Source organism: Caretta caretta, chromosome 3 (genome assembly GCF_965140235.1).
Source record: "Caretta caretta isolate rCarCar2 chromosome 3, rCarCar1.hap1, whole genome shotgun sequence".
Lineage (NCBI taxonomy): Eukaryota > Metazoa > Chordata > Testudines > Cheloniidae > Caretta > Caretta caretta.
This window is the reverse complement of record NC_134208.1, coordinates 173,992,109-174,017,543: the sequence shown is the minus strand read 5'-3', so window position 1 is coordinate 174,017,543 and position 25,435 is coordinate 173,992,109. Positions and strand designations below refer to the sequence as shown.

At 42.7% G+C, this 25,435-nt stretch overlaps 1 protein-coding gene and 1 long non-coding RNA gene across 7 annotated transcripts in view; one reads left to right on the top strand and one right to left on the bottom strand.

Annotated features, from left to right (window-relative positions):
* LOC142071633 (uncharacterized) overlaps positions 1–25,435 on the bottom strand; it is a 139,642-nt gene that overhangs the window by 2,905 nt on the left and 111,302 nt on the right. The window lies entirely within an intron of this gene.
* Positions 2,366–25,435, top strand: part of THADA (THADA armadillo repeat containing) — a 301,173-nt gene continuing 278,103 nt past the window's right edge. For 2 of the 6 annotated variants that reach the window (XR_012667766.1, XM_075127136.1), the window contains exons 1-8: positions 2,366–2,558; positions 9,812–9,912; positions 12,551–12,645; positions 13,129–13,259; positions 19,198–19,346; positions 19,507–19,539; positions 20,698–20,746; positions 22,290–22,480. Coding sequence is in view for 5 of the 6 variants with exons in the window: in XM_075127136.1 (XP_074983237.1) it covers positions 9,837–9,912; positions 12,551–12,645; positions 13,129–13,259; positions 19,198–19,346; positions 19,507–19,539; positions 20,698–20,746; positions 22,290–22,480 (724 nt within the window). In the remaining variant the exon portion in view is untranslated. The remainder of the gene's footprint in view (positions 2,559–9,811; positions 9,913–12,550; positions 12,646–13,128; positions 13,260–19,197; positions 19,347–19,506; positions 19,540–20,697; positions 20,747–22,289; positions 22,481–25,435) is intronic. The other 4 variants (XM_075127133.1, XM_075127134.1, XM_075127132.1 and 1 more) reach the window with 3 other exon arrangements.

Below are 25,435 nucleotides of genomic sequence, written 5' to 3'. Positions count from 1 at the left end.
CAGGAATTATATTATATTACTCCATAGTCCTTCATGTTGACAGTGTCCAATGTCAAATGTCAATGATGCAGTTTTCAATGAGAATTTCACCTGTGTAAGGACTGCCACAAACATAAGGCTGCTTATCTCTATTTGGAGAAAGGACCCTCATCCATTGTAAATCACTGATTGGAAAGATCATCCTAATTTGATGTTCTGTTTTTTGAAAATTATTTACTTGATACTTATAAAGGTGTTATAGGGTCACAGTTACTGTGTGGGTGTGGGAAATGGTGCAAGACACACTGTACAGGAGTTGCAATCTAACAAAATCCATCCCATTTGACACCTGAATGGGAAATGTTTGCACAGCAAAGTAACTTCTACTTAGCTAGCTAAAGCAGAATCAACTTTAGTTTTGTTTTATTATTTTTACAGTTTTATAAAGAGGTGTACAGGTGACAAGACGACAAGCAGAGTGCTATTAGTTTGGTGGTGAACACCTCAAATTTTGTGGGTCAGTAGACATAAAATAAACTTCTGTAATTGGAGGTCAGTTTTCAGACAAAGTGTTACTGTATTTTTATATGGCACTTCACAATGTACAAAACAGACTGAAAGTCCAATATGAGGAACTTTCAGTCTAAGGATCTATATGGCAAAAGTGCCGAGCACTGATTTTCTACTGATGGAGATCACTTCATCATAGGGAAATGCAATCACCTCTGAGGCAAAACCTAAGTCACTGTTGCATACAGCAATGCTACATGACAGCCTAAGGTTGGAAGTTATGAATGCCATATCCAATTGAAATTCAGGAGGGTGGTTCAATTACAGTAGGCTTCAGAACTACGCACAATGGAATTTGGCCTGGAGAAAGAGGTAACATTCTAACTTATATGATTTCTATTTAAGTACCAATCCACTGTTGTGCGTAATCTAACAATAGTTAAAAGCATCAGTCTAAAACATAGAAATTTAGTCATCATGCATAGTGAAGACCCTTCAGAGAAAACATATTCTTAGTGGCCCTTCCAGTCTAAAGAGGGTGCTCTAACTCAGTGGTTCTCAACCAAGGGTACACGTACCCCTGGGGATATGCAGAGGTCTTCCAGGGGGTACATTAACTCATCCAGATATTTGCCTAGTTTTACAACAGGCTACATAAAAAACACTAGTGAAGACAGTACAAACTAAAATTTCATACAGACAATGACTTGTTTATACTGCTCTATATACTATACATTGAAATGTAAGTACAATATTTATATTCCAAATGTTTTATTTTATAATTATATGGTAAAAATGAGACAGTAAGCAATGTTTCAATAATAGTGTACTGTGGCACTTTTTTATGTCTGATTTTGTAAGCAAGTAATTTTTAAGTGAGGTGAAATTTGGGGGTATGCAAAACAAATCAGACTCCAGAAAGGGGTACAATAGTCTGGAAAGATGGAGAGCCATTGCTCTAACTTGTGTCAGTGCTGATTGCAACTGCAGTGATATTTCAGTAGGGTCAAATATTCAAAACTGGCTGCCTAAATTGCACTAATTGAATTTACACTCACACTGCAATTGGAAAACCTCAACTTGTATGGAAAAACAATACAGGTAATTCTAATGGAAATGTCACATGATTTTCAAATGAAACCTAGGTTTTGGAACAAACCAACATCTACCGCTGCCTAGCGGATCTTGGGAAGACAGAGACCAGGAGGTGAATTCTAATAGATGTGTTCAAAGTCGGGGTCCACGTGTCTGATGCAGGGATTCTGTGAATGAAATTCAGAGCCAATTTTGACTGCTGCAGCAATCAGGAATGGATTTTTATATCAAACTCTAAAAATGACACCATCTGCCTGTAGCACAGTGCCCAGTACCACCCCTGCAAGGCACTCCACACCATTGACCCCACTAAGCAGTGGGCCATACTAGAAAAGCTATGTAACTATTTGGGGTGATTTTTTTTGTTAACGAACAGTCACAAGCTATGTGCTGCTGCAGGCACTTACACTTCTATATAGTTCCTAGCTTTCATCCACTGATTTTGAGACTGAGGAACTTTCAGTCTAAGGATCTATCAGTAAAAGATGTAAAGGACAACTGCCCTCCAAGGACATACAGTTCTCAGATACCATGGTGATAAGTGCAGCATAAGTTTCCTGTGTAGACAAGCCCTCAGCACGCTTGATTGCCAGTTCTCCCATCCACGTACTGACCCTTAGCAGCACTGCTTAGCTTCGGAGCTCATCCTGCTAACGGAAGGACTCTAAGCCCCGCCTCGCCTGGAGGCCAAAGGGCAGTGTCTGTGTCGTAATTGGCGGGCGAGATCTGTCAGTCAGTCACCGTACCGAAAGCCAGAAGGCCAGCGTGCGCCACTCGCAGCTGCCGCAGTTTGGTTCCACGTCTCGGCTCCTCCCTCTCCCGCTCCGGGCCGGGAGCTCCCGCCCCTTCCTCAGCGGGGACGACACGTGGCCCGGCCGGAACCTGAGCGAGCTCCGCCTGGGGACGGAGGCAGTGTGGGTGGGTGGCCAGGAGGCGGCAGCAGAGACTGGGTGCAGGGCCAGCGTCCCCATCGGGTAAGGGGGGCGCGTCTTAGTGAAACCCCATATGCTGGGGGGCGCAGCTGATTGGGGGGGGGGTAAATGCGCCAGAGAGGTGGGGGGCGCAGGTGCAGCCCCTTTCCCTGGTGATGGGGGGTAAATGCCCCAGGGGTGTGGAGTCACAGGTCCTGCCCCTGTCCCTGGTGATGGGGAGAAGAGAGATAAATGCCCCAAGGGGGCTGGGGAGTCACAGATCCAATCACTTTCCCTGTTGATGTGGAGAAAGTGGGAGTGGGGGCACGGGTCCTGCTCAGTTTCTTCTGGTGATGGGGAGAAGGAGAGTGTTAATTCCTTGGTGCTCTCGCATTTCATTTCCTTGCCTGCAGGGTGACTGGAAGGTGTATGTTGTAGGTGAAGAGCAAAGGACTGCAATGCTAGATTGCTGGGTGTTCCCTCTTCCATGATGTTGTCATTTATTTATCTTGGCCTGTTTGTTTAGGGCCAGATCTTTATCTATGTGGTCTCTGAGGCATTTGGCTACATAAGAAGTAATCTCACTTTTGGTCACAACTGAGTGGGTATGCATGTCAGAGTACATTTTGAGGCCAGGTGGAAATTTAGCTTTTCGCTGTGTGTTTCAGTTTCCCTATCTCTAGAATTGGTATTGCAGAGAACTTCAAGATGCTTAAATGAAAGGTGCTGTGGAAGTATAGTACCTCTCATAACTCAAGCCTGACCCCAGATGTACAGTACCCTCTTTCTTAACTTGTGTAAAATTGATTTTAAACTTTAACTTTAACAATTTTTTAAAATATTACAGTAGTTTTGGGCTCTCATAGACTTTAAGGTCAGAAGGGACCATTCATGATCAACGAGTCTGATCTCTTGCACTTTCCAGGCCACAGAACCTCACCCATCCACTCCTGTAATAGACCTGTACCCTCTGGCTGAGTTACTGAAGCCTTCAGTCATGATCTTTTTCTCTTTCACATTCATAGATTTGCACTAATATTATGCATTTAATATAAATAAAATCAATCTCTGGGAGCATAGTCTTCCTGTCCCAAATCATGGTTTCTTTCTCCACAAATTATTCACCTCAAAAATTGCAAGGGTAGACTTGGCATAGGAGGTTGCATCTGGCTTATTAGTCCCTGCTGGCAGTGATTATGATGTGATAAGTAGGATACTATAGTTTTCCGCTGGTAGCATCAGTACTATAGGCTGTGGACACCAGGCACTTTTGCCACTGTGTCATCTAACCATTGTGATCACCTGAAATTGCACTGGTGGCAAATGATGGAGATTAAATTGCCTGCTGTAGATAAGGCATGAAAGTGGCTGCTGATCTGGAGAATAGAAACTGGTACAACCTGGGACTTGCATCTGGCCAGCTAGCAGCTGAAAAGTAAATGGGATACAAGAAACCTAACTTTGAAAGGAAACAGTTTAATTTTTTTTTTTTAATAATACTGAGCCCTTATGGCATTTTTCATCAGTAGCTCTCAAAGTGTTTTACAAACAGTAAGTCTTATTAACCCAGTTTTACTGATAACCTTTCTCTCAGCTCAGATTGCCAAAGGGTGCAATCCACAAAACAACTTAGGTGCTTAAACTCCAGAGTTAGGCACCTAAGTCCCTGTGTATGGCACCAGTGCAGTCCATGAAGCTCCTAAATGGCTGCTGCATAACCCTGTAGGTGCCAAAACTCACTGTGAACCTAACTTTACACTGTAAAAATTCCAGAGATACCTAAGTTTTAGAGCCTGGGTCATGCCCTCTGCTGCCCCACTGCAGGCATCTGGATGTCTGTTTCCCATCTAAGCCCAGAGTGATTTTAGAAAATGGGAAGATAGACTTTCAGCCACCTAAGTTGTGTGTAGGGCCTGAGCCAGTAGGTGGCCTTCAGTGCCTACTGAATCAGGTCCCATCCTAAATCTTGCTGGAGGTGGTGGTGGTGCTGCCCACCCTCTAACATTTAGTCTTGTGGATAGAGCACTTGCCTAGGTTGTAGAAGACCCAGGTTCAATTCCCCTCTCTGCCAGAAGGGGAAAAAGGATTTGAACAGGGGTCTCCCATCCCTCAGGAGAGTGCTCTAACCATTGAGCTATGAGATATTTTTATATGGGGCTCTCTTGGTCTCTCCTTTTGAAGCTGTTCCACTGTGGATAAATAATGAGTGATTGGAGCCAGAGGTTTGAAGCGGGTCCCCTACCTCCCATGTGGGTGCCCTAACCACTAGATTATAGCCTTATTTCCACTCTCTTTTTTATTCCCATTCTCGTTATTCCTATTCTCTCTTGTCCCATCACCACCTCCTCCTCTGGCCATTTTTTGTGTAATGAGGCAGGTACCTAACTCATTCCCACAAGAAGTGGTGTAGGTGCCTAAACTGACTGACTCCAGGTGACAGGTTCCAGTTCTCAAGCAAAGATAGGCTCCTTCCTGCAGCCTGCACTCAGGCCAATCTCTGTGAGAGGGATGGCATTTAGCACACACCTCTCTCATCGGCATTTCCCATGGGCTAGCTTAGGCAGCTCCACACCCTGCATGCTGGCTTTTGTGGATCACATGCTAAGGTGCTTAGTTCTCCCTATTCATTGCATAGGGAGCCTAGGTGCCTTACTCAGCTTTGCTGGTGGCAATGTGGATCCTGTGACTTTTCTAGGCACCTTTAAAGTTAGGCGCTCTGACACTCAGTGTTTCAATGCCTGAGTCTCTTTGTGGAGCTCATCCCAAGTGATTTGGATAGTAAAGCCAAGAATGAGACTTAGTTGTCCTGTCCTCCCCTGTGCTGTGCCCTATCCATTGCCTCCCTTAACAGTAAATTCAAGTTTGTTTTGAAATGAAGAGATCAGTCAGATTATCCCTCAGTGTATGGAAGTGTTGTTTAAATTCTTGGGATTTCCAACAACAAGATTGGTTCATTCTTTTTCTATAGACTCAAATGAGACAATTTGACCCTTCCTCTACACCTTCAATGACCAAGTCAGCTGAAAGATGGCATAACTATGTTTAAATTATTGGGTTCTTCTCAGACAGTCTCACTGGAAAAAATCACTGTAATCTACAAAAAGGAACACTCCTGTGTCATTGTTTTGTGAAAGTATTGCTGTTCACAGATACACACAATAGCATAGGTCAGGGATGGGCAGACTTTTTGGCCTGAGGGCCACATCTGGGTGGGGAAATTGAGGTGGAGGAGGGGTGTGGCATATATGAGGGGGCTCAGGGCAGGGGGTTGGAGTGCAGGAGAGGGTTCAGAGCAGGTGTGCAGGGTGCATAAAGAAGTATGGGCTGGATGAATGCACTATAAGGTGGGTAGAAAGTTGGCTAGATTGTCAGGCTCAACAGGTAGCAATCAATGGCTCCATGTCTAGTTGGCAGCCAGTATCAAGCGGAGTGCCCCAAGGGTCGGTCCTGGGGCTGGTTTTGTTCAATATCTTCATAAATGATCTGGAGGATGGTGTGGATTGCACCCTCAGCAAGTTTGCAGATGACACTAAACTGGGAGGAGTAGTAGGTACGCTGGAGGGTAGGGATAGGATACAGAGGGCCCTAGACAAATTGGAGGATTGGGCCAAAAGAAATCTGATGAGGTTCAACAAGGACAAGTGCAGAGTCCTGCACTTAGGACGGAAGAATCCAATGCACTGCTACAGACTAGGGACCGAATGGCTAGGCAGCAGTTCTGCAGAAAAGGACCTAGGGGTTACAGTGGACGAGAAGCTGGATATGAGTCAACAGTGTGCCCTTGTTGCCAAGAAGGCCAATGGCATTTTGGGGTGTATAAGTAGGGGCATTGCCAGCAGATTGAGGGACGTGATTCGACATTGGTGAGGCCTCATCTGGAGTACTGTGTCCAGTTTTGGGCCCCACACTACAAGAAGGATGTGGAAAAATTGGAGAGAGTCCAGCGGAGGGCAACAAAAATGATTAGGGGACTGGAACACATGACTTATGAGGAGAGACTGAGGAAACTGGGATTGTTTAGTCTACAGAAGAGGAGAATGAGGGGGATTTGATAGTTGCTTTCAACTACCTGAAAGGTGGTTCCAAAGAGGATGGATCTAGACTATTCTCAGTGGTAGCGGATGACAGGACAAGGAGTAATGGTCCCAAGTTGCAGTGGGGGAGATTTAGGTTGGATATTAGGAAAAACTTTGTCACTAGGAGGGTGGTGAAGGACTGGAATGCGTTGCCTAGGGAGGTGGTGGAATCTCCTTCCTTAGAAGTTTTTAAGGTCAGGCTTGACAAAGCCCTGGCTGGGATGATTTAGTTGGGGATTGGTCCTGCTTTGAGCAGGGGCTTGGACTAGATGACCTCCTGAGGTCCCTTCCAACCCTCATATTCTATGATTCTATGACGGATGTGGAGTGTGGGAGGGGGTTCAGGGCAGGGGCTTGGGGCTCAGGGAAGGGGGTTGGGGTGCAGGAGGGGTGTGGCAAAGGTCTCCGGACAGGGGATTGGGGGCTCAGGGCAGGGGGCTCAGGGCAGGGGGTTGTGGTGCAGGAGGGATTTGGCGTGCAGGCTCCCAGCCCAGCGCCACTTACCTTGAGCGGCTCCAGGGAGGCAGTGGGGCGCAGCTAGATTGAGATAGACTCCCTGTCTTCCCTGGCCCCGCGCTGCTCCCAGAAGTGGCTGGCACCACGTCCCTGCGGCCCCTGGGGAAGCGGGGGACAGAGGTCTCCGTGGGCTACCCTCCCCTGCGGGTACCTCCCCTGAAGATCCCATTGGCTGCGGTTCCCCATTCCAGGCCAATGGGAGCGGTGGGGGGCAGTGCTTGCAGGTGAGGGTAGCGCACGGAGCCCTCTGCGCCCTCCCCTCCCCCAGGGGACGCAGGGACGTGGTGCCGGCTGCTTCCAGGAGTGGTGCTAGGCCCGCGGCGCCATGGGGGTGGCAATCCCGCAGGCTGGATCCAAAGCCCTGATGGGCCGGATCCGGCCTGTGGGCCGTAGTTTGCCCACCCCTGTCATAGGCAGTAGCAATACTATCTTCCCCACACTGCCTTGATAATCTGCCTCAATACTGATATGGAGGAACCAGAGTCCGGATCCACAAAGGGACTTAGATATTCTGATGCTGAGCATAGTAACATTTAACTTTTAGGTGCATTGAAAATCACTGGAATCCACAAAACCTGAGTTACTTGCCTAGCCTTCCTATGCAATGCGTGGGGAGAGGTAGGTACTAGAGAATGGGATCTGCAAAAGCCAGTAAGTTATATGGGGAGCTGCCTAGGCTAGCCAATAGAAAATGCTGATGTAAAGGGTATGTCCTAAGCCTTGCCCCTCTCACAGAATTAAGTGTGACATCTGGGCTGTGGGGAAATGCTCAGGTTGTGATCCACAGCTGGAAACCTCTCTGCGGCTAAGCCATTTCTTGTTAGCCAGGTGGCATTCTCACTCAATGCAGAACAGCTGGGTGGGGGAAGAAGAAGCCTACTTTATAAATCTTAGTCTGGTGGTTAGGGTACTCAACTGGGGTGTGCTAATTATCTAGCTAATGAGAGGGAAAAATTTGAACAGGGGTTTCCTGCTTTGCAGGTGAATGCTCTAATCACTGGAATGTAGAGTGATTCTCACTCTCTGTGCCCCAATTAATATTTAAGGATTTAATTAAAATAGAATGAGACACCCACATCAGAATATCCCTTAGTCCAGTGGTTGAAACAATCATCTAAGAGTTTGAAGATCCCTGTTCAACCCCCTTCTCATTGGGCAGAAGGGGAATTGAACTGGGGTCTCTCTCCTGCCAGGGTGGGTACCCTAACCAATGGGCTAAAGATTAGACAGAGGAGGAGGCAGCACTGCCTCCCTTTATATCTTATCCAGAGTTGAGGATCATGCTGGGGCTTAGGCATGTGATAGGCATCCAGATGGCTGCCTGAAGCAGCTGTAGAATGCCCAAAGGTAGCTACTTAGGCACATAGAGGATTTTTACAGTGAAAACATAGGTGTTGAGTGACTTTGTGCACCTACAGGATTAGGCAGCAACCAAGTGAGGGTTTTGTGAGGGATCACAGTGGTTCTTAAATCTGAGATTTAGGCACCTAAGTCCGTTTGTGGATCTGGTGGCAACACTATTTATTGGCGAGAGAATAGTTTACTTTACTCACCAATTTTGTTTGCTTACATGTTATAATAGTTTTGGGGGTTAAAGTCTGGTAGTTGTTGTGAAGTGGGTGACTGTTCACCTTGAGCGAGGCTGAAACTACCATCTCATTTCACAGAAACTATAAAGCTGCCATTGGATGGTTCTGATTTCTGGTCATTACCAACCTAAACTAAACTTTGAATTGTTAACCTCGAACTGAAAGGCTCTGTGCCCCATTTACAATCACATGTACCTTCCAATTCTTAAAGTTTTGCATCAAATAACATGTAATTGGGCTTTAAAACATCTTTTTAGTGCCGGTGAAAAGTCACTTGTTTGCTACTTAACACTCTTTATTAGAAACCCAGACATCTCTACACTGGTAGATCTCTAAAAGACCTTGCCTGGTGGATTTCATATCCCATTTATACATGTCCAGCTGACCTTAAAAATTAAGTGAGATAGGACCTTGGCCAGTTGAAATTTAGTTCTTTAATTCTTATTCTCCCAACAAAATCATTGTTTTCTGCCACTATTACATTGCCCAACTGCCCTCCAAGGGCTTACAGTTCTCAGGTACCAGGGTGATGAGCGCAGTATAAATTGCTATATAGTTGCCATCTTTCATCCACTCGTGTTGAGACTGTGGCTATATCTACACTAGAGACCTTACAGTGTCACAGCTGTACTGATGCATCTGCGCCATTGTAAGATCTCTCACGTAGCTGCTCTATGCCATCGGGAGAGAGCTCTCCTGTCGAAATAATTAAACCACTTGTAAAGAGTGATGGTAGTTATGTCGGCGGGAGGAGCTCAGTATCACTTATCTCGGCAAAGTTTATTGTTGCTCGGGGGTGGGAGGGGGTTTCACATCCCTGAGCAACATAAGTTTTGCTGACATAAGTGGTAGTACAGACGGCCTGTGCTGTGTTTTATGTCTTCTGTTTTGTGTCATGAATCCTCCCTGAATTTTGGTTGAAAATCTTGAAGTGCTTAAAAGTGACAAAATGAAACAGCAGTGAATTTACCACATGTCCTGTAAAAATGATTGTGGAGATTACAATGGATCGGGACAAACTATTTTAGGGAAAATATGAAGATCAATGTTAATAGCTAAAAAGGAAACTGTGAATTAATTATACTTTGAAACCGTATTTTTAGCAGGTCCTAAAGTTTAAACTTTTTTTTTAAAGTAGGTTACATTTTAATCAAACAAAAATGGTTTTGAAGAAGAAGAAAGAAATTCAAGTTGATGCATTTGTTCTTGAGTGCCAAGAGCTTGAAACACTTCAGTGTAAGTATTATTTTTTCCCTAAATTAATTTGTGCAATTTGTCTGTTTGTAAAATTACCTGAATACCTACTAAAATTTATTTTTTTGTTTTTATTTTTTTAAATTATTTGTTCCTGAGAATAACTTTTTTTTTTTAAAAGGCTTTTTAGCTTGACAGGCTTCAAAGGAGTCCGAGTCCATCCTCCTTCTGAAGAATCTTGGCTATTACTCAAGGGTGTGAATGGACGATTTAAAGTATGAATGGACCTTTTAGGACTATGATAAAGATGCAGAGGGTTCCTAAAAAGAAAAACATACAGGAGACTTTAAATAACTGCAAAATAAGGCATTCATGTATTTCTCATGATTCTTGGATTTTCCAGGGCCAATTTGATTTGAAGAGGTAGTTCAGATACTTTTGAAATGTTGTACATTTGGTGATCAAATGTGATACAAGTTTTCAGCAGTCTTTGTAAAAGGCATTAGTAATAAAGACAAATATGTTTATATTATTGAGTATTTTGACTTTGTAGCTTACAGTTAGGAACACAGGAATTAACACATGGATCTGAGGTCCATGTAGTCTAATATCTTGGCAGTAGAGGCCAAAAGCAGATGCTTCTAAGGAAGGTTAAAAACAGCACAGTAATCAAATATGGGATGATCTGCTTCTGACATTAGATTCCATCCTGATCGTAGGGTATGTCTGTACTGTAGTTCAACATCCGCAGCTGACCTGTGTCAGCTGACTTGGGCTTGCAGGGCTCAGGCTGCGAGGCTGTAAAATTGCAGTGTAGATCTCCAGCTGGAGTCCAAATGACTGCATTGTTAGAATGGCTTGAGCCCTGAAGCATGTGGTTTAATATCACTTCCAAAAATTTTATCTTATTACAATAACTCTGGATAGTCTTGTTGTCCATGTACATCTCCAGTCCCTTTTTCTATCTTGCCGAGTTTTTGGCCTTAATGACAGTTCTGTTTTTGGATCAATTAAAGTAGAGTGAGAGAAACTTGAACACCTCCCTCCTGCTGCTATATCACTCTTGTATTCTGGAAAGGAAATCTGCTGCTAGCAGGTCCTTTAGTCCTTAGGTCTGGGCTGCTGCTTCTTGTCGTCTCCCCAAAACCCTTGTGTAAAACATGACACACTGTTGGCCTTAGGGACACGGGGAACAGGCAGCCCACCAAAATGAGTCCAAGATGAATGTTTTCTCCTGAATTTGGCACTGTGTCCCTGACCCAGCACACAGAAGTGGCTAGGTGCTGTGGTCTACCTATGCAGTTCTCTTTATAGGATTGCTGCCTACATACTCTAATCTTAGAAGCTCGACAGTTGGCCCTTTTCTGAGTCACTCCAAGTGACTTTTTAAAAATGAGGTCTGAACTGGCTTTTCTGTTTCCTTTTGCTTTTTTTTTTGCATTAGGTTTTGTCTGGTTGAACTTCCCATTTAGCTTTTTCAGCATGGTTTTTAATTTTCTTACAAAAATTACATGAATATTGTGCGTAAGTGTGTGTTTTCAGGATCACTTCCTTATATTCTGTAAAAGTATGTGTAGGAGTACATTCTTATATCCCAGGGGTGGGCAAACATTTTGGCTCGAGGGCTACATCGGGGTTGCAAAACTGTGTGGAGGGCTGGGAATGGAAGGCTGTGCCTTCCCCAAACAGCCTGGCCTGTGCCCCCTATCCACCCCCTCCCACTTCCCACCCCCTGACTGCCCCTCTCAGAACCTCCAAACCATCTAAACCCCCCCACTCCTTGTCCCCTGACTCCCCCCTCCCGGGACCCCTCTCCCATAACTGCCGCCGGGGACTCCACCCCATATCCAACCCCCCCTGCTCCCTGTCCCCTGACAGCCCCGACCCCTATCCACACCCACGGCAGGCCCCCCGGGACTCGCCCCCTGTCCCCTGACCACCCCCCACCCCCCAACCTCTGCCCAATCCAACCACCCTCTGACCACTATCCACACCCCCTCCCCTAACTGCCCCCAGCGACCCCACCCCCATCCAATCCCCCTGTCCCCTGACTGCCCCCGGGACCGCCTGCCCCTTATCCAACCCCCCTGCTCCCTGCCCCTTTGCCATGCCGCTCAGAGTGGCAGGAGCTCTCAGCCATGCTGCCCGCGCCGCCTGGCAGGAGCGGCAGGCTAGAGCGCTGGTGGGCCAGAGCGCTGGCGGTGCGGCACACTGAGGCTGTGGGGGAGGGGGGACAGCAGGGGAGGGGCCTGACCGGGAGCGTCCCCAGCCAGGAGCTCAGGGGCCAGCCAGGATGGTCCCGTGGGCCATAGTTTTCCCACTTCTGTTATATCCACACAGATTCTTTTGCAGAATAATAATGGGTTGATTTTGGCTTTAATGTTTATCTACTGTTTTCATATAAGTGCAGTCATTTTTGCTCTGTGAAGAACTTGGCTAAGGGTTAAGGTCTATACAATGTATTGAACATGTAATGTAATCTTATAAGTGTAAAGTATTGGTATGATGATGAAAGGCTTGAGAAAGAGATGTATTAAGTGTAGAGGGAAAAGTATAAAACAATAGTGATATGTTACAAATATGATATAATTATGAATTGTTTACTGCTTCAGAAAATCAATTTACTATTTATTATGTGGTTCCTGATTAAAAAGAACTTCTTTTCCCAAATAAAATGTAGCATTTGCAGATGCTGAAGACCAAAATCTGGCTTCTCTGCTGTTGCACTGTGTACAGCTGTCTGATGGTATCCATCAAATCTACTGTATCAAACAGGTAAGACTTCGCTAATGTTAACTAATGGTAAATAGTAACTGCTAATTTATCATGATACCTGAGATAATTTTCTAGGCACCTAGTAGCAACAGCTATTTTTAATGTACACTTGTCTTGTACATTTTAAACATTATTAGGATCAGTTTAAAAGAGCAGTCCGTATTTCTCTAAATGTATTAAAAGTTTAGTCTGTTTTTTCAGAAATGCTCATAGACTTCAGTGGGAGCTGGAGGTGCTCAACGCCTCTGAAATCAGATTATGCGAGGTGTCTGCCAACAGAAAAAAAAAAACACAGAACAGGAAAAAAATTTGAACCTTTATTCTGACAGTTGAAATTTAGTGGCAGAAACAGAAACTTGTAAAGTAAATTCTTTTAAATTTGGCAAAATGAAATTTTAGATAAAGGGGAATTTCATTTCTTTTATATATGAGTACATAAACAAAAGTTTAACCTCTGTATGGTTTTTAATTTGTTGATCACAGATTGTGACATTATTGAAGAAGATGGATAGAAACTCTGCGTGTAGCCCCATGATTAAATGCTGTTTGGATATTGTTGGAGTGATGTATTTTTCACTGGGTGCAAAGAATCCCTTGAAAAAGGTGTTGGCAAGGTAACAAATTGGATAGTAAATAAAAGCCCCTTTTTTTGTTTTTCAAAAATAGTACAATTTTAGCTAAGTAGGAATGTTCGCTGCCGCAGAATATTTCACTTAACTTTCAAGTACTTTATTGTATTATAGTTCCATTACTGACATTCATTATTATTGTAATAAGGACATGCGTTGTCGTTCTTTCTGCCTTAAAATTAGCTGGCTTCTGTAGAAATGATAGATTTATGCTGGTTGATGAATATGATTTATTTATTAAGTAAATTATTTGATTTATGGTCTGGAGGTATTCTCCATGACTAAAAATGATAGAATGTGAAACATAAAGAAGTAACATACATGTGACTTTATATTATTAAAATATAACTTAAAATAGACATTTGGGTAGAAAATAAAACTTATTTCCACAGTCAAAGATGAATCTTAGTATCTGTGTTCCATCTAGGTACGAAGAATTTTATTATGATAGCTGCTATGGTGGCACATGCTCTTGCTTTGATATTGTGGAGATACTGTTGTATGGTTTTCATTAATTTTACACCTTTAATACGTTTGTGGTTTGGGATCCTGTATTTAAGTGTCTTAATTTCATACACCCCAAAACATAAGCAGTAAGAGATTCTGTGCTCTCACATACAATGTAAAGCTTCAGTTATGCAGTGTATTCTGTGCTGGTGCCCCTCCTGTAGCTGCGCAAAACTCCATTGATTTGAAATCACTGGGAGTCAGTGTGGCATGGGAACTTATATGCATGCAGCTAGTTGCAGGATTACAGCCTGAGGCCTTGATTTTGTGATGTAATGTGTGCTGGTGGACCCAGGATCATGCAAGCACAGAAGTCCAACTCCACACCTCTTTGTGCAGCATCTGATCCTAATTCTGTAGCTGCATGGACCTGATCCTTCGGTCTTTATACAGGCTAGACTCCTACCGGCCTCATTGCAAGGGGGGTCTCATTATTGCCGGTGATCTGTAGATTAAGGTGTGATGCTTGAGATTTGGAATTGGTGCAGCAGTGACTTAGTGAAAAAACCGTGGGTGAAATCCTGCCAAAACACCTATTGACTTAATTGAGATCAGGATTTCATTTTTGCGTCTACCGAAGGGATAGAAGGGAACAAGAAGCCCAAGGAGTCATGGGGAGTAAGAGTCTGCTGGGGGGGTTGAAATCTCAAGGAGTTCTGGGGTAGGTGGTCTGGGAGGGTGGGGAAGAATTTATACAGGGGCACCTCACTGTTTTTTAGAGGCCTGTTAAATTTTGATATATCCATATCCAGGCTCTACTTAGTTTTAATCCACCCCTGGATTTTATTCATACTATCCTAGGAGATTGAACAAATACTGCAGAGTCTTGGTTTGGAGTAATTTTAAAAACATTAAGGAAAGGCAACTAAATACTATTTAAAAAAGGAATCCAAAGTAAGCAATATGAGAATTTAAGCTGATACGTGCTCCACTTATTTCCTTTAATATAACGGCTGTATTCAAAAGCAGCAGTTCAGATTAAAGAATTTAAGACTAGTTTTACCCTTTGTCTATATGTAATTCATTAAATGTTTTCCAAATGTCATTTTAAAATGACATTTTTGGTTTGGATACAGCAACAAATAGATTTTAATTTAAAAAAAAAACAACCACTTTGTTTTCTACAAAAGCAATATCACTGAAAGTCATTTGGTTCATGTTGCTTTAAAAACCACTCCTTTTCCATTGTGAGGAACTATGTGCCAGATTTAAGATAGGAAGGAATTTTTTTGGCTATTCTAAACCCCAATAAATAAGGGTTGATAGTGGAAAAGCTGACAACCATATATGCTATACTTCCAAAATTAAATTAGAATGTGTCATATTAAATAAAATATTTTAATAGGTTTAAATTAATAAAGTTAAATAGGTCATTGTCATAGAAACAAAATATTATGCTGTGTGTTTAATTTGAATTCTGAGTTAGAAAAGGGGCGAGGCGCTAAATCTAATAGCTCTATATTTTAATGGAACCTTGTGCGATTAAACAAAATTAATATAAAAAAGCAAATTACAGAACAATCAGCTATTGTCCAGTCGGATGTGAAGTAGTAAGGCTGGCAGATATTAAATACATTTGTGTTTAGTACAGTATTCTGGATTCCAGTGTGTGACGGGGTGGGACTCCCCACTGTGGCGCATCTTACTGGATGTCCTGGGGATCAGCTCTCTTAACTAGTGCGCACTCTTCTGGTGCTGTCTCGCCACCTTCACTTCTGCTCCAGTGGTGTTTGCTAGCTTTTCTAGGCCTTTGTTACCTGTTTTCATTTTTTTTCTATGTTGTGGTTTAAGAGGTTGCTTGTTTTGTTTTGTTTGTTTTTGTTTTGGACATAAAATGTAAAGCAAAGGTAGAGATAAATCTTGCTGTCTTCTCTGCTTTCCAATTTACTTGAGACATACTTTGATTCTCCAGATATTTCTAATTTTTTAAAATCTGTATTGGGAGCTGGACCCTCTTTACTTCTATTTTTTTTTATTTCCCCCCCTTCCCGAGAACAATATTATAGCAAGGAAAAACCTCAAATCGGATGAATGACACTGAATAAATAAGTTATTGTGATGAGCAGTCCAAATGCACTCTGTGGGAACAAATAAAACGTTCGGTTGTTCCATCCCATGGGAAAAGGACAGGGGAGTCAGGAACCTCCACGAGTTTGACCTGGTGGAGAATCCAAGCAGTCGTCTCCTCGGGTGGGAAGCAGGAAAGAAGATTGAGCAGGAGGTGTAGCATCCCAACTTCTCAAATCCTAGGGGAGCTGTAGGGATAATCCCTAGTGATGTGGATGCAGAGACATCTGAGTGGAGGGCTGATTTCCTGGTGCTTCAGTAAATTAAATCCCCATGCAGCATTGCAGTAACAGTGGTAGAGGGGACCCAGTACAAATAAATGCTGTTTAAGCAGCATTTACTTCTAGTCAGATATTCACAGCATAAGTGAACAATGGAAGACCCTTGGGTCTACCTCCCTGCTGTCTGTTCTCAAAATACAGAAGGAAAAGACCACGTGGAAGCCCCTTTGCTGGAGCACTTCATAGTTACAGATGTTTCAGAATAGCATAGTTAGGTGATGTGTATTCATTGCTCCTTCTCTTTCGTTTCCCCTTTTCCAAGAGAGAGGTGGTGGATCAAAGTTCGTTTCCCTTAGCCCGAGGTTAATAGCTCTTCTGTTTTGTGTTGAGATTTGTTTTATGACTCTGAAGACTAAATGTCAAAAGAAATGCCCAGTGCTCTTAAGGAGCTTATTTGATGATGTCAAATTATCAATCTGACACAATGTAGAACTCTGTTATAGGTAAAGAAATGGGTATATAGGGAGATATCTCTAGATTTTTTTCTCCAGCTGGAATGAGCAATGGGGAGTGGATCACTGGATGATTACCTGTTCTGTTCATTCCCTCTGGGGCATCTGGCATTGGCAGGACAGGATATTGGGTTAGATTGGACCTTTGGTCTGACCAAGTATGGCTGTTCTTATGTTCTATGTTCTTTGAATTCCCTCATTATCAGTGTGTTATCACATTGGTCAGTCTTGCAGTTAAACTATGGAAATGTGATAATGGGGTGGGAGAAACACTAATTCAGTGAAATATGATAAAAGATCTGATCCTGCAGCCTTTAATCAGGGGAAATTGATATTTATTCCAATCAGGATTTTTCCCTGAGTAATGACTACAGGATCAGACTCTAAATACACTTTTAATCTAATCTAATTTAATCTAATGTAAATACACTTTTAAGATTAATACTGTGGATACTATTGTTTCCTTGTTTGTTTCACAGTCTGAGAGGTAAATTTTCTTAGTGTTCAAGGTGTATACACTAAATTAAATGTTTGGGGGAGAAATCCTGACTAGTTTGATTTCCTATGAGTTATCCAAATAGTTTGCAACCAGAAATACTGTCCCATCTTCTATGGTTTCTCTCCTTATGTATGAAAAGTAACTTTTATAGTCTACTAATTTAGGGGACAACTGAATATTGAAATAATGTTAGTTATATTTAAGTGTGAGTGAGTGCTTGGCGTCATATATATAAGTAGCTCCCTGCCCTGAGGATGGTAGTCAACTTTAAACACATGATACATTGGGTGACAAGGAATCTGAATCTTTCAGTGATAATCCCTGAAGGATTTAATGTAATAAATGTTTTTGTGTGAGGATTCTCTCCTTTTTTTGGGGGGGGGGAAGGGGGTTATGGTGTTAGAAGAGATGAGGAGAGGGAGGTTGCTGAAAGTCAAAGGGGCAGCACGGGAGAAAATGAAAAGATGAGTGGTGAAAAAGATGAAGGAGCAGTTAGCACAGAGTACTTCTGGGGGGATTCTGTGTGGCAGTGCGCCTGCAGAAAGTGGCCTCCTCGCAGAATTCCTGTGCTTGCCTGCTGAAAACAGCAGCATTGAAAGTGGCTCATTGAAGCCGCGGCAGGAGGGAAGTGCGGGGGGACGACCGTGGGCGCAGTTTGTGGGGGAGATTTTCCCCCCCTCCAAACAGAGGTGAGGCATGGGGGGACATACAGGGTTACATGCCACTGCCCCCCGCCCCTTATTTCTGCAAGCGCAGAGCTGCCCAGCTGAAGGATGCTGCTTCTGGGCTCCGCTGACTCTGCAGCTGAACGCTGCCTCTTGGGTCTTAGTGCCAATCGTGCTCCCCTTCTGTGTGCTGGGAGCCTTTCTGTTTTCTGAGTAAGCGGGGAGGAATGAGTGAAGGGGTTTAGGGGGTGGGGGGAAAGAGGCAGTGGGGAAGGCATGGGGGTGGAACAGGGCAGGCGGAGGGGAATGTTGGAGTGAGGGGAGGGGGATGGAGAAGAAAAGGGGATAGGGCAATTGTGCGGGGGAACCGGGAGCCCGGCATGCGGTGTCCCCTCAACAGCAGCTGGGGCTCCCCTGTTGAGCAGGCCTATCGAACCCTCACCCTGACAAGCCCTACCGCTGTATACCTGGACCCCTCCGATGAGCCTCTCACACCCAGACCCCCCCACTGATCCCCAAGGAGCTACTCTTGGACCCCAACCCCATCAAGCCCCACTTCTCCAGCACACGGAGCCCACTGAGCCCCTCACACCCAACTCCCCTCCCCCCGCCAAGCCCCATCTCCCCACACCTAGACACACACACACACACCCCGCTGAGCCCCAACCACCTTCACCTGGATCCCCTGCGGAGTCCCATTGCCCCTGCACCTGGAACCCCCAACGAGCCCCTGTGCATCGAGGTCTCCCACTGAGCTGCCCGCATCCAGATTGCCCCACACAGAAACCTCTCACTCCACACCTGGATCCCTCCACACTTGGATCCTGCTCGGCTGAGCCTGACCTCACATACCTGGTGCAGGAGGGCAGGGCCCCGGGGTACTTTTGGGGCAGGCCCAGCCCTAGCACTGTTTCAGGGTCAGGTGGAGCCTCACTGCCTAGTCCCTGTACTGGGGAAGGTGGGGGCTTCAGGGTGATCTCCCGTCTCCATGCCGCCAGGGGCCTGTGTTCCCCACTGCCATGCTGGAGACACATTTATTTATTGACAAATAAAATTTGCAGAATTTTTAATTTTTTGGCACAGAATTCCCTCAGGAGTAACGGAGGCTTGGGAGAAGCTAATTTTTTAAAAACAAACTTTGTACCTCTGGATGTAATTAAAAATGCCTCGTGTCTTAGAGTAATGTAACTGAGGCTTGTTTCTGCTGAATATCTTTATACTTGCATTCATTTGTGTTTATTTTTTTCAATGTTGTAAAATGCCTTAAACTCTGGTCCTGTAATCAGATCTGCATGGGTACAGCCTTGCACCTGCACAAAACCCCATTCAAGTCATGGGTACTCAGTACAGGCCTGCATGGACCCAGTGGCAGGACTCAGACCTAAGTTTTTCACCAATTTGGCAACTTTGATATTGTGGCTGCTTTTTAATATTGATCTCATTCTATTGTAGTTCACTAAATGGACTTCCTGAACACATTACGACTGAAGCAGTGCACAGTTTTGTTCGTTGTCTTAAAGAAGAACTAAAAACTACAGACTTATCCTTATACAGAAAAGTAATGGACAATCTTGCTTCCTGTATGGAAAATTTCAGCCTAGGTATGATGACATGCAATATTATCTTTCATATTTTTAACTTATTCAATTGTGATTTGGAACTGTGTATTGTTTATAATGGTCTTGGCCTCACCCTTATTGAGATAAAGTAAATGATTGCTTCCAACACATACTTATTGAAATATATATTTCCCCCCCACAGGTAAAGCAAGTATTAACAATTTATTCAAAGAAGGTAAGGTTATGCTATTTCTGTAGCAGATACAATAAATGTAACTTTTTTGATTGCTTATGTTTTCTTGAGAATAGCTTAAGACAGGCATAACATTTTAAATATGCAAAAGCCCCACTCTTACTCCTTTATGAAAACTCACATTCAACAAAAACTAAATGTGAAGAAAATATAAACAATTTTTGAACAGCTCTTCTTAGTGGGCTTACCAGAAATGAAAAGATTGCATGAAGATCTTTTTCCCCATTACAGTTGGAACTTGGTAGATTCGTCTGTTTTCCATGGTTTTTTATCTTCCATCTTCACCTCCCTTAGTTGCATTTATTGCTGTTCTGAATGAACAGATCTCAGTGGAACTTTTTCAGAGCAGGAATTGCTATTAAGTGACATGAGCCATTCTTTCTCCCCCTTCCCCACCCTGAGGTTGAATGTGATATCTGTGAACCGTTACCAGCCTCTGCTGACCAAAGAAAGAGAACCAAGAACTGGCAGTGATGAATAATTTGATCTACCAATAGCACAGTTAATTACTGTATCATTTATTAGAGTCCATTTCTAGACCATAGGGTAAGGGCAACTTGATATATTGGAAAACTAGGTCTTTGTCCAGATAAAATTAATGGCCTCCTGTGGAATTGCAGCCTTATCCTGTGGGGTGCTCCAGAGCCTTCAGCTATCTTTAACTTCAGTTCAGCATCTCAGTGGGAGCTGAGGGTACTCAGCATCTTGCAGGATTAGGCCTTCTCAGCAAGAGAAAATTCAGCCCAGTAGCCAAGGCCGCACGGATTTGAAGACCCCAGGCTGTTGCAAAGTTGCATGAGCAAAGCTTGTGTGAGTGAGTTCCTTTCCTCCAGCAAGCTGCTAATCCTTATTTTGGAACCGTCTCTTTATCGACTTTCTCAGCATAACTTAAGGTTGCACAGCCCAGGGGAATTGTACAATTTTTATTATGGATTTTTTCCACTTCCTTTGAAAACTACTCCTATGAGACTATACTGAAGTTCAAACTTGATATGTAATGTTGTAATGTTGCTTCCATTTAGCAAATAATTTTTCTGTCCATGCACGAACCTTGCACACACACATGTGGGACCAATTTATATTTGCAGTTCAGTCTGTTTTTAAACAAAATAATTTCTTACTATAATTTATTTTTAATAGTTCTTCAGTTTCTGCAGAAGTCTCTCGTTGAAATACAGGAGGAAAACAGGCAAGTGAAATTAAATGTGAAATGAATTTAGCTATTTTAAGTCCACTCTGTGCGGAAGATACAGTTGACTCTGAATATTCTTTCTGGTGACCATAAATCTATTAATGATGTAAATGCCATAGTGATAAAATTGATATGTTCAGAACTATGCCATGTAAAACAAGAAGGGTAAGGAGTTTCTTATCCCATCCTGGTGCATGCTGGAATGTAGAGGAAGGCGGGAGACAGAAAACCAGGATGTGGCAGTATAAGAGGCATAGAGTGGACTGTATTGTAGCTGCCAATCTTAAGGGAGACCTGTAAGTTGTGCATACTTTCTTCATTACAAAATTGGATTTGAACTGTGTAGTTCATGAATACCATTGAACCAAACTGTACAGAGAAATATGTATAATGTGGTCTTCCATTTCCCATGTGACTTTTTTGTTTTAATTTAGTGTTTGTTATCAGATTAGTGAAGTGGTTGTCATTGGAATTTACCCAGGAACCTAAAAAGGACATAATAGAATTTGTCCGTTTTAAACACAGACTACCATTGAAACTGCTGGTTTCTCTGTAACCATGCATCTGGTAGATGCAACCCAATAAGTTGTTTGATAGTTGTACTTCGGGTTGGGGGATCATGCTTTCCTAGGGGCAGTGAAAGGGATTAAACACTGTGTCAACTCCCCTCTCTGTCACACCCATACTGAAACTGGAGTTCAGCTGACTAAGGTGGGCCTTATATGTGCTTTGTGCATCTACAGTTGAGCTGTGCATGTCGTGGTGTATGTCTCTTATAACCAGTAGCACTCTGGAATTGAGAATACCCTAGATCCATTGCATGCTACTGTGTACACAGCTCAATGGGAAGGTTGGTAGAAGGCCCACCTCACAGACATCTGAATGCTGTATTTGCATAATTAATAGTAGAAGAGGAAAAGATATTGGAAGAGTAGAGAGGAGTTTGTCCAGTTAACTTATGATGTAATACTGAAAAGGTGAAACCCAAGTTCCATCATAATGAATTGGGATTCTTTGGAAAGTTGGGACAGTACATCGCTCTTGTATGTTCCTTATGCACTCTTGCTAAACACTTATTGGTCCATTCTTTTCTTGATATTAATGAGAATGGAACCTTAGTTTACATAGCAAGGGCTGAATAAAATCTTTTCCATGTTGAGTTTTTAGTATTCCACTTGACTTTCCCTGTTCCGGGTTTGTTAAAAAATGATCACAGCACGAGTTATCTTGACTTAAATAAAATATCAAAAGAAATTGAAATGTCTGTGGCTGTTTTGTGATTAATATTATTGATTGTAACAATATGAAGACTGATGAGATTTGTTCACAAAGTTTATGCATCTGTTGAATCAGCATGCAAGGAGTTGTTTTTTAAAAGAAAAAAAAGAAAATGCCTTGGACTTAGCTTCCTGTTTTATTTTTATAATATTCTCAGTGGACAGAAAAAAGTAAATAACTTTTCTGTAACTTTGGCAAAATATTTGCCTGGGGGAAATACAAATTTTAGTTAACTTTATTTGTATTTTTTTTCCCTTTTCAGAAAGCTTAGTGGAAATAGTATTGCTGAAACTCGACTGATGCATGATTTATTGATGACCATTAAAGTTTCAATGATGCTACTACAGAAAGTACAAGAAAATTTTCAGGGAAGTCTTTGGAAGAAACCCAGTTCTCTTGTTTGGCAAAGTATGTGTGGTTTAGTGAAGAGCTTCACAAACTTTTTAATGGATGGTAAGTATCAGCAGTTTTTAAATACTATAAAGTTTGTTCTTAGTAAGAAACTGAAATAGTTCTTTGTTGCAAAACTTGTCTTTTGGACTTGTCCTCTTTCAGTTTAAGTCACTGAGCATTGTATTGATTTTGGTAGCTTACTAAAATCCCAATCTTACTCCTATCATCAATTCAGAATGAGCGGAATTTACAGAGGGAGAAATGAGACTTATCAATTATAGATATTTTTGATGAGTGAATGGCATTTCTGTTATCTTTCAAACTTTAAAAAATAGCTTCAGTGAGCATTGCCAGACCTTTTTATGTGTGCAAAAAATTTGTACCAAATAAATACAGGATTGTGCTATCAGAAGCACATATGGCAATGTTGCAGAAATACTAACTGTGGTATGTAATCTATCATTTAGTTCAGCTTCTATGCCAGATGACTGGAGGGTACCTAATGTGACATCTTTTTTTTTAAAAAGGCTCCCTAGGTGATCCTGGCAATTACAGGCCAGTAAGCCTAATTTCAGTATCAGGCAAATTGGCTGAAACTATAGTAAAGAATAGAATTATTGAACACATAGATGGACACGATTTGTTGGGGAAGAGTCAACATTGCTTTTGTAAAGGGAAATCATGCCTCCCCAATCTATTAGAATTCTTTGAGAGAATTCATTGATTCTTTCTTTCAACAAACATGAGAACAAGGGTGATCCAATGGATATAGTGTACTTGAATTTTCAGGAAGGCTTTGAGAAAGTCCCTCACCAAAGGCTCTTAAGCAAAATAAGCAATCATGGGGTAGGAGGGAAGGTTCTCTCATGGATCTGTAACTGATTAAAAGATCAGAAACAAAGGGTAGGAATAAATGGTCCATTCCGAAAATGGAGAGAGGTAAATAGTGGTGTCCCCCAGGAATCTGTAGTGGGACCAGTGCTGTTCAACATATCCATAAATGATATGGAAAAAGGGTAAGTAGTGAGGTGGCAAAATTTTGCAGACGATACAAAACTATGCAAGATAGTTATATCCAAAGCAGATTGAGAACAGTTACAAAGGGATCTCACAAAACTGGGTGACTGAATTTCATCTGCCATTTTGTTGCCCAGTGTTGATAAATGCAAAGTAGTGCACGCTGGAAAACATAATAGCAATTATGCATATAAAATGATGGGATCTAAATGAGCTGTTACCACTCAAGAAAGAGATCTTGGAGTTATCATGGATAGTTCTCTGAAAACCTCTGCTCAATGTGCAGTGGCAGTCAAAAAAGCTAACACAATGTTAGAAACCATTAGGAAAAGGAGAGCTAATAAGACAGAAAATACCATAAGTCCACCGTATTTAAATCCTTGGTACACCCAAACCGTGAATACTGTGTGTAGTTCTGGTTACCCCATCTCAAAAATGATATATTGGAGTTGGAAAAGGTATAGTGAATGGCAACAAAAATTATGAAGGGTATGGAACAGCTTCCATATGAGGAGAGATTAAAAAGACTAGGACTTTTCAGTCTCAAAAAGAGTCGACTAAGAGGGGATATGATAGATGTTTATAAAATTGTGAATGGTGTGAAATAAGAAAGTATTATTTACTCCTTCATATAACACAAGAAGCAGGAATTAATAGGCCTGAGGTTTAAAACAACCAAAAGATAGTACTTCTTTGCACAACACGTAGTCAACCTGTGGAACTCCTTGCCAGGGAATGTTGTGAAGGTCAAAAGTATAACTGGGTTCAAAAAAGAATTAAATAACTTATTGGAGGATAGGTCCATCAATGGTTATTAGCCAAGATGGTCAGAAATGCAACCTCATGCTCTGAGTGTCCCTAGTGTCTGATTGCCAGAAGCTGGGAGTGGATGACAGGGGATGGGTCACTCAATGATTGCCTGTTTTGTTCATTCCCTCTGGAGCACCTGGGATTGGCCACTGTCGGGAGACAGGATACTGGGCTAGATGGACCATTTGTCTGTGTAGTAAGAGGAGGCCCTGAAACATAAATTCTTGTATCAGAGGCCCAGTCTGAGGCCTGAAGCCTGAAACAAAGTAAAGCCTGAACCAAAGTACTTCCAGGCAGTGATAAGCAAAGCTGGGCTGTGAGCCAGAGGCAGGTCCCACTCACAGAAGTTGGCAAGAAAAGGTTGTTAGAAGTACGTGCATACACACACATAAGTGCTAATGAGAGGAACTTGCGCCAGGACAGCTGCAGAACACTCCACAGACATAACAAGGAACAGGCAGGTGCATCTTAAAGACAGAGTCAAAAGGACAACATGATGGATCGATTTGTTTGAACTATGATGAGTAATCTGTCTGGCAACGGTATAAAAATAGGTCCCGGAGCGCATATCTTTGTCCAGCCTAGGAGGCAGTGGAGTGTCCCGCCACTGACTGAGCTGTGTCCATTGCCAGGGAGCACAAATTCGTAGTATGCCCTGTAGAGTCTATAGGGAACTATTACTGTGCTGTGTTTGACAATAAACCTGGTTTGGCTTCCTTTGTACCTTACTAGAGTCTGTGGTCTTTGGGGGTTCTCTCGGGGTCTGCTGTGTTAGCTATCTGCGCAAAGCTGGGGCAGCACACAGAGGGAACACGCACGCAGCCAACTGTTACCATCATCGAACAAGAGCAGAGTACCACACTGGTAGCAACCGACAGCACTCTGATCCAGTTTGGCCGTTTTTATGTTTTTTCTTATGTTCTTATAAGTAATCATCTCTATTTCCTTTAGAAATTTTGCTTACATTATATTTTATTGTAAATGTATAATATGAGCATAGCAGACACTGCCAGAGACTTCCTTTGTGAATTTGGGCAAGTCACTTAATATCTGTTTTCCCCCATCTGTACTATGGGGATAATATTTTCCTACTTCATTTGAGTATTTTAAGTTTAATTTTTTTAATACTCACCAGGAGCTCAGATACTGTGGTATGTAAATAATTGTAAATTGTCCAGAAAAATTAAA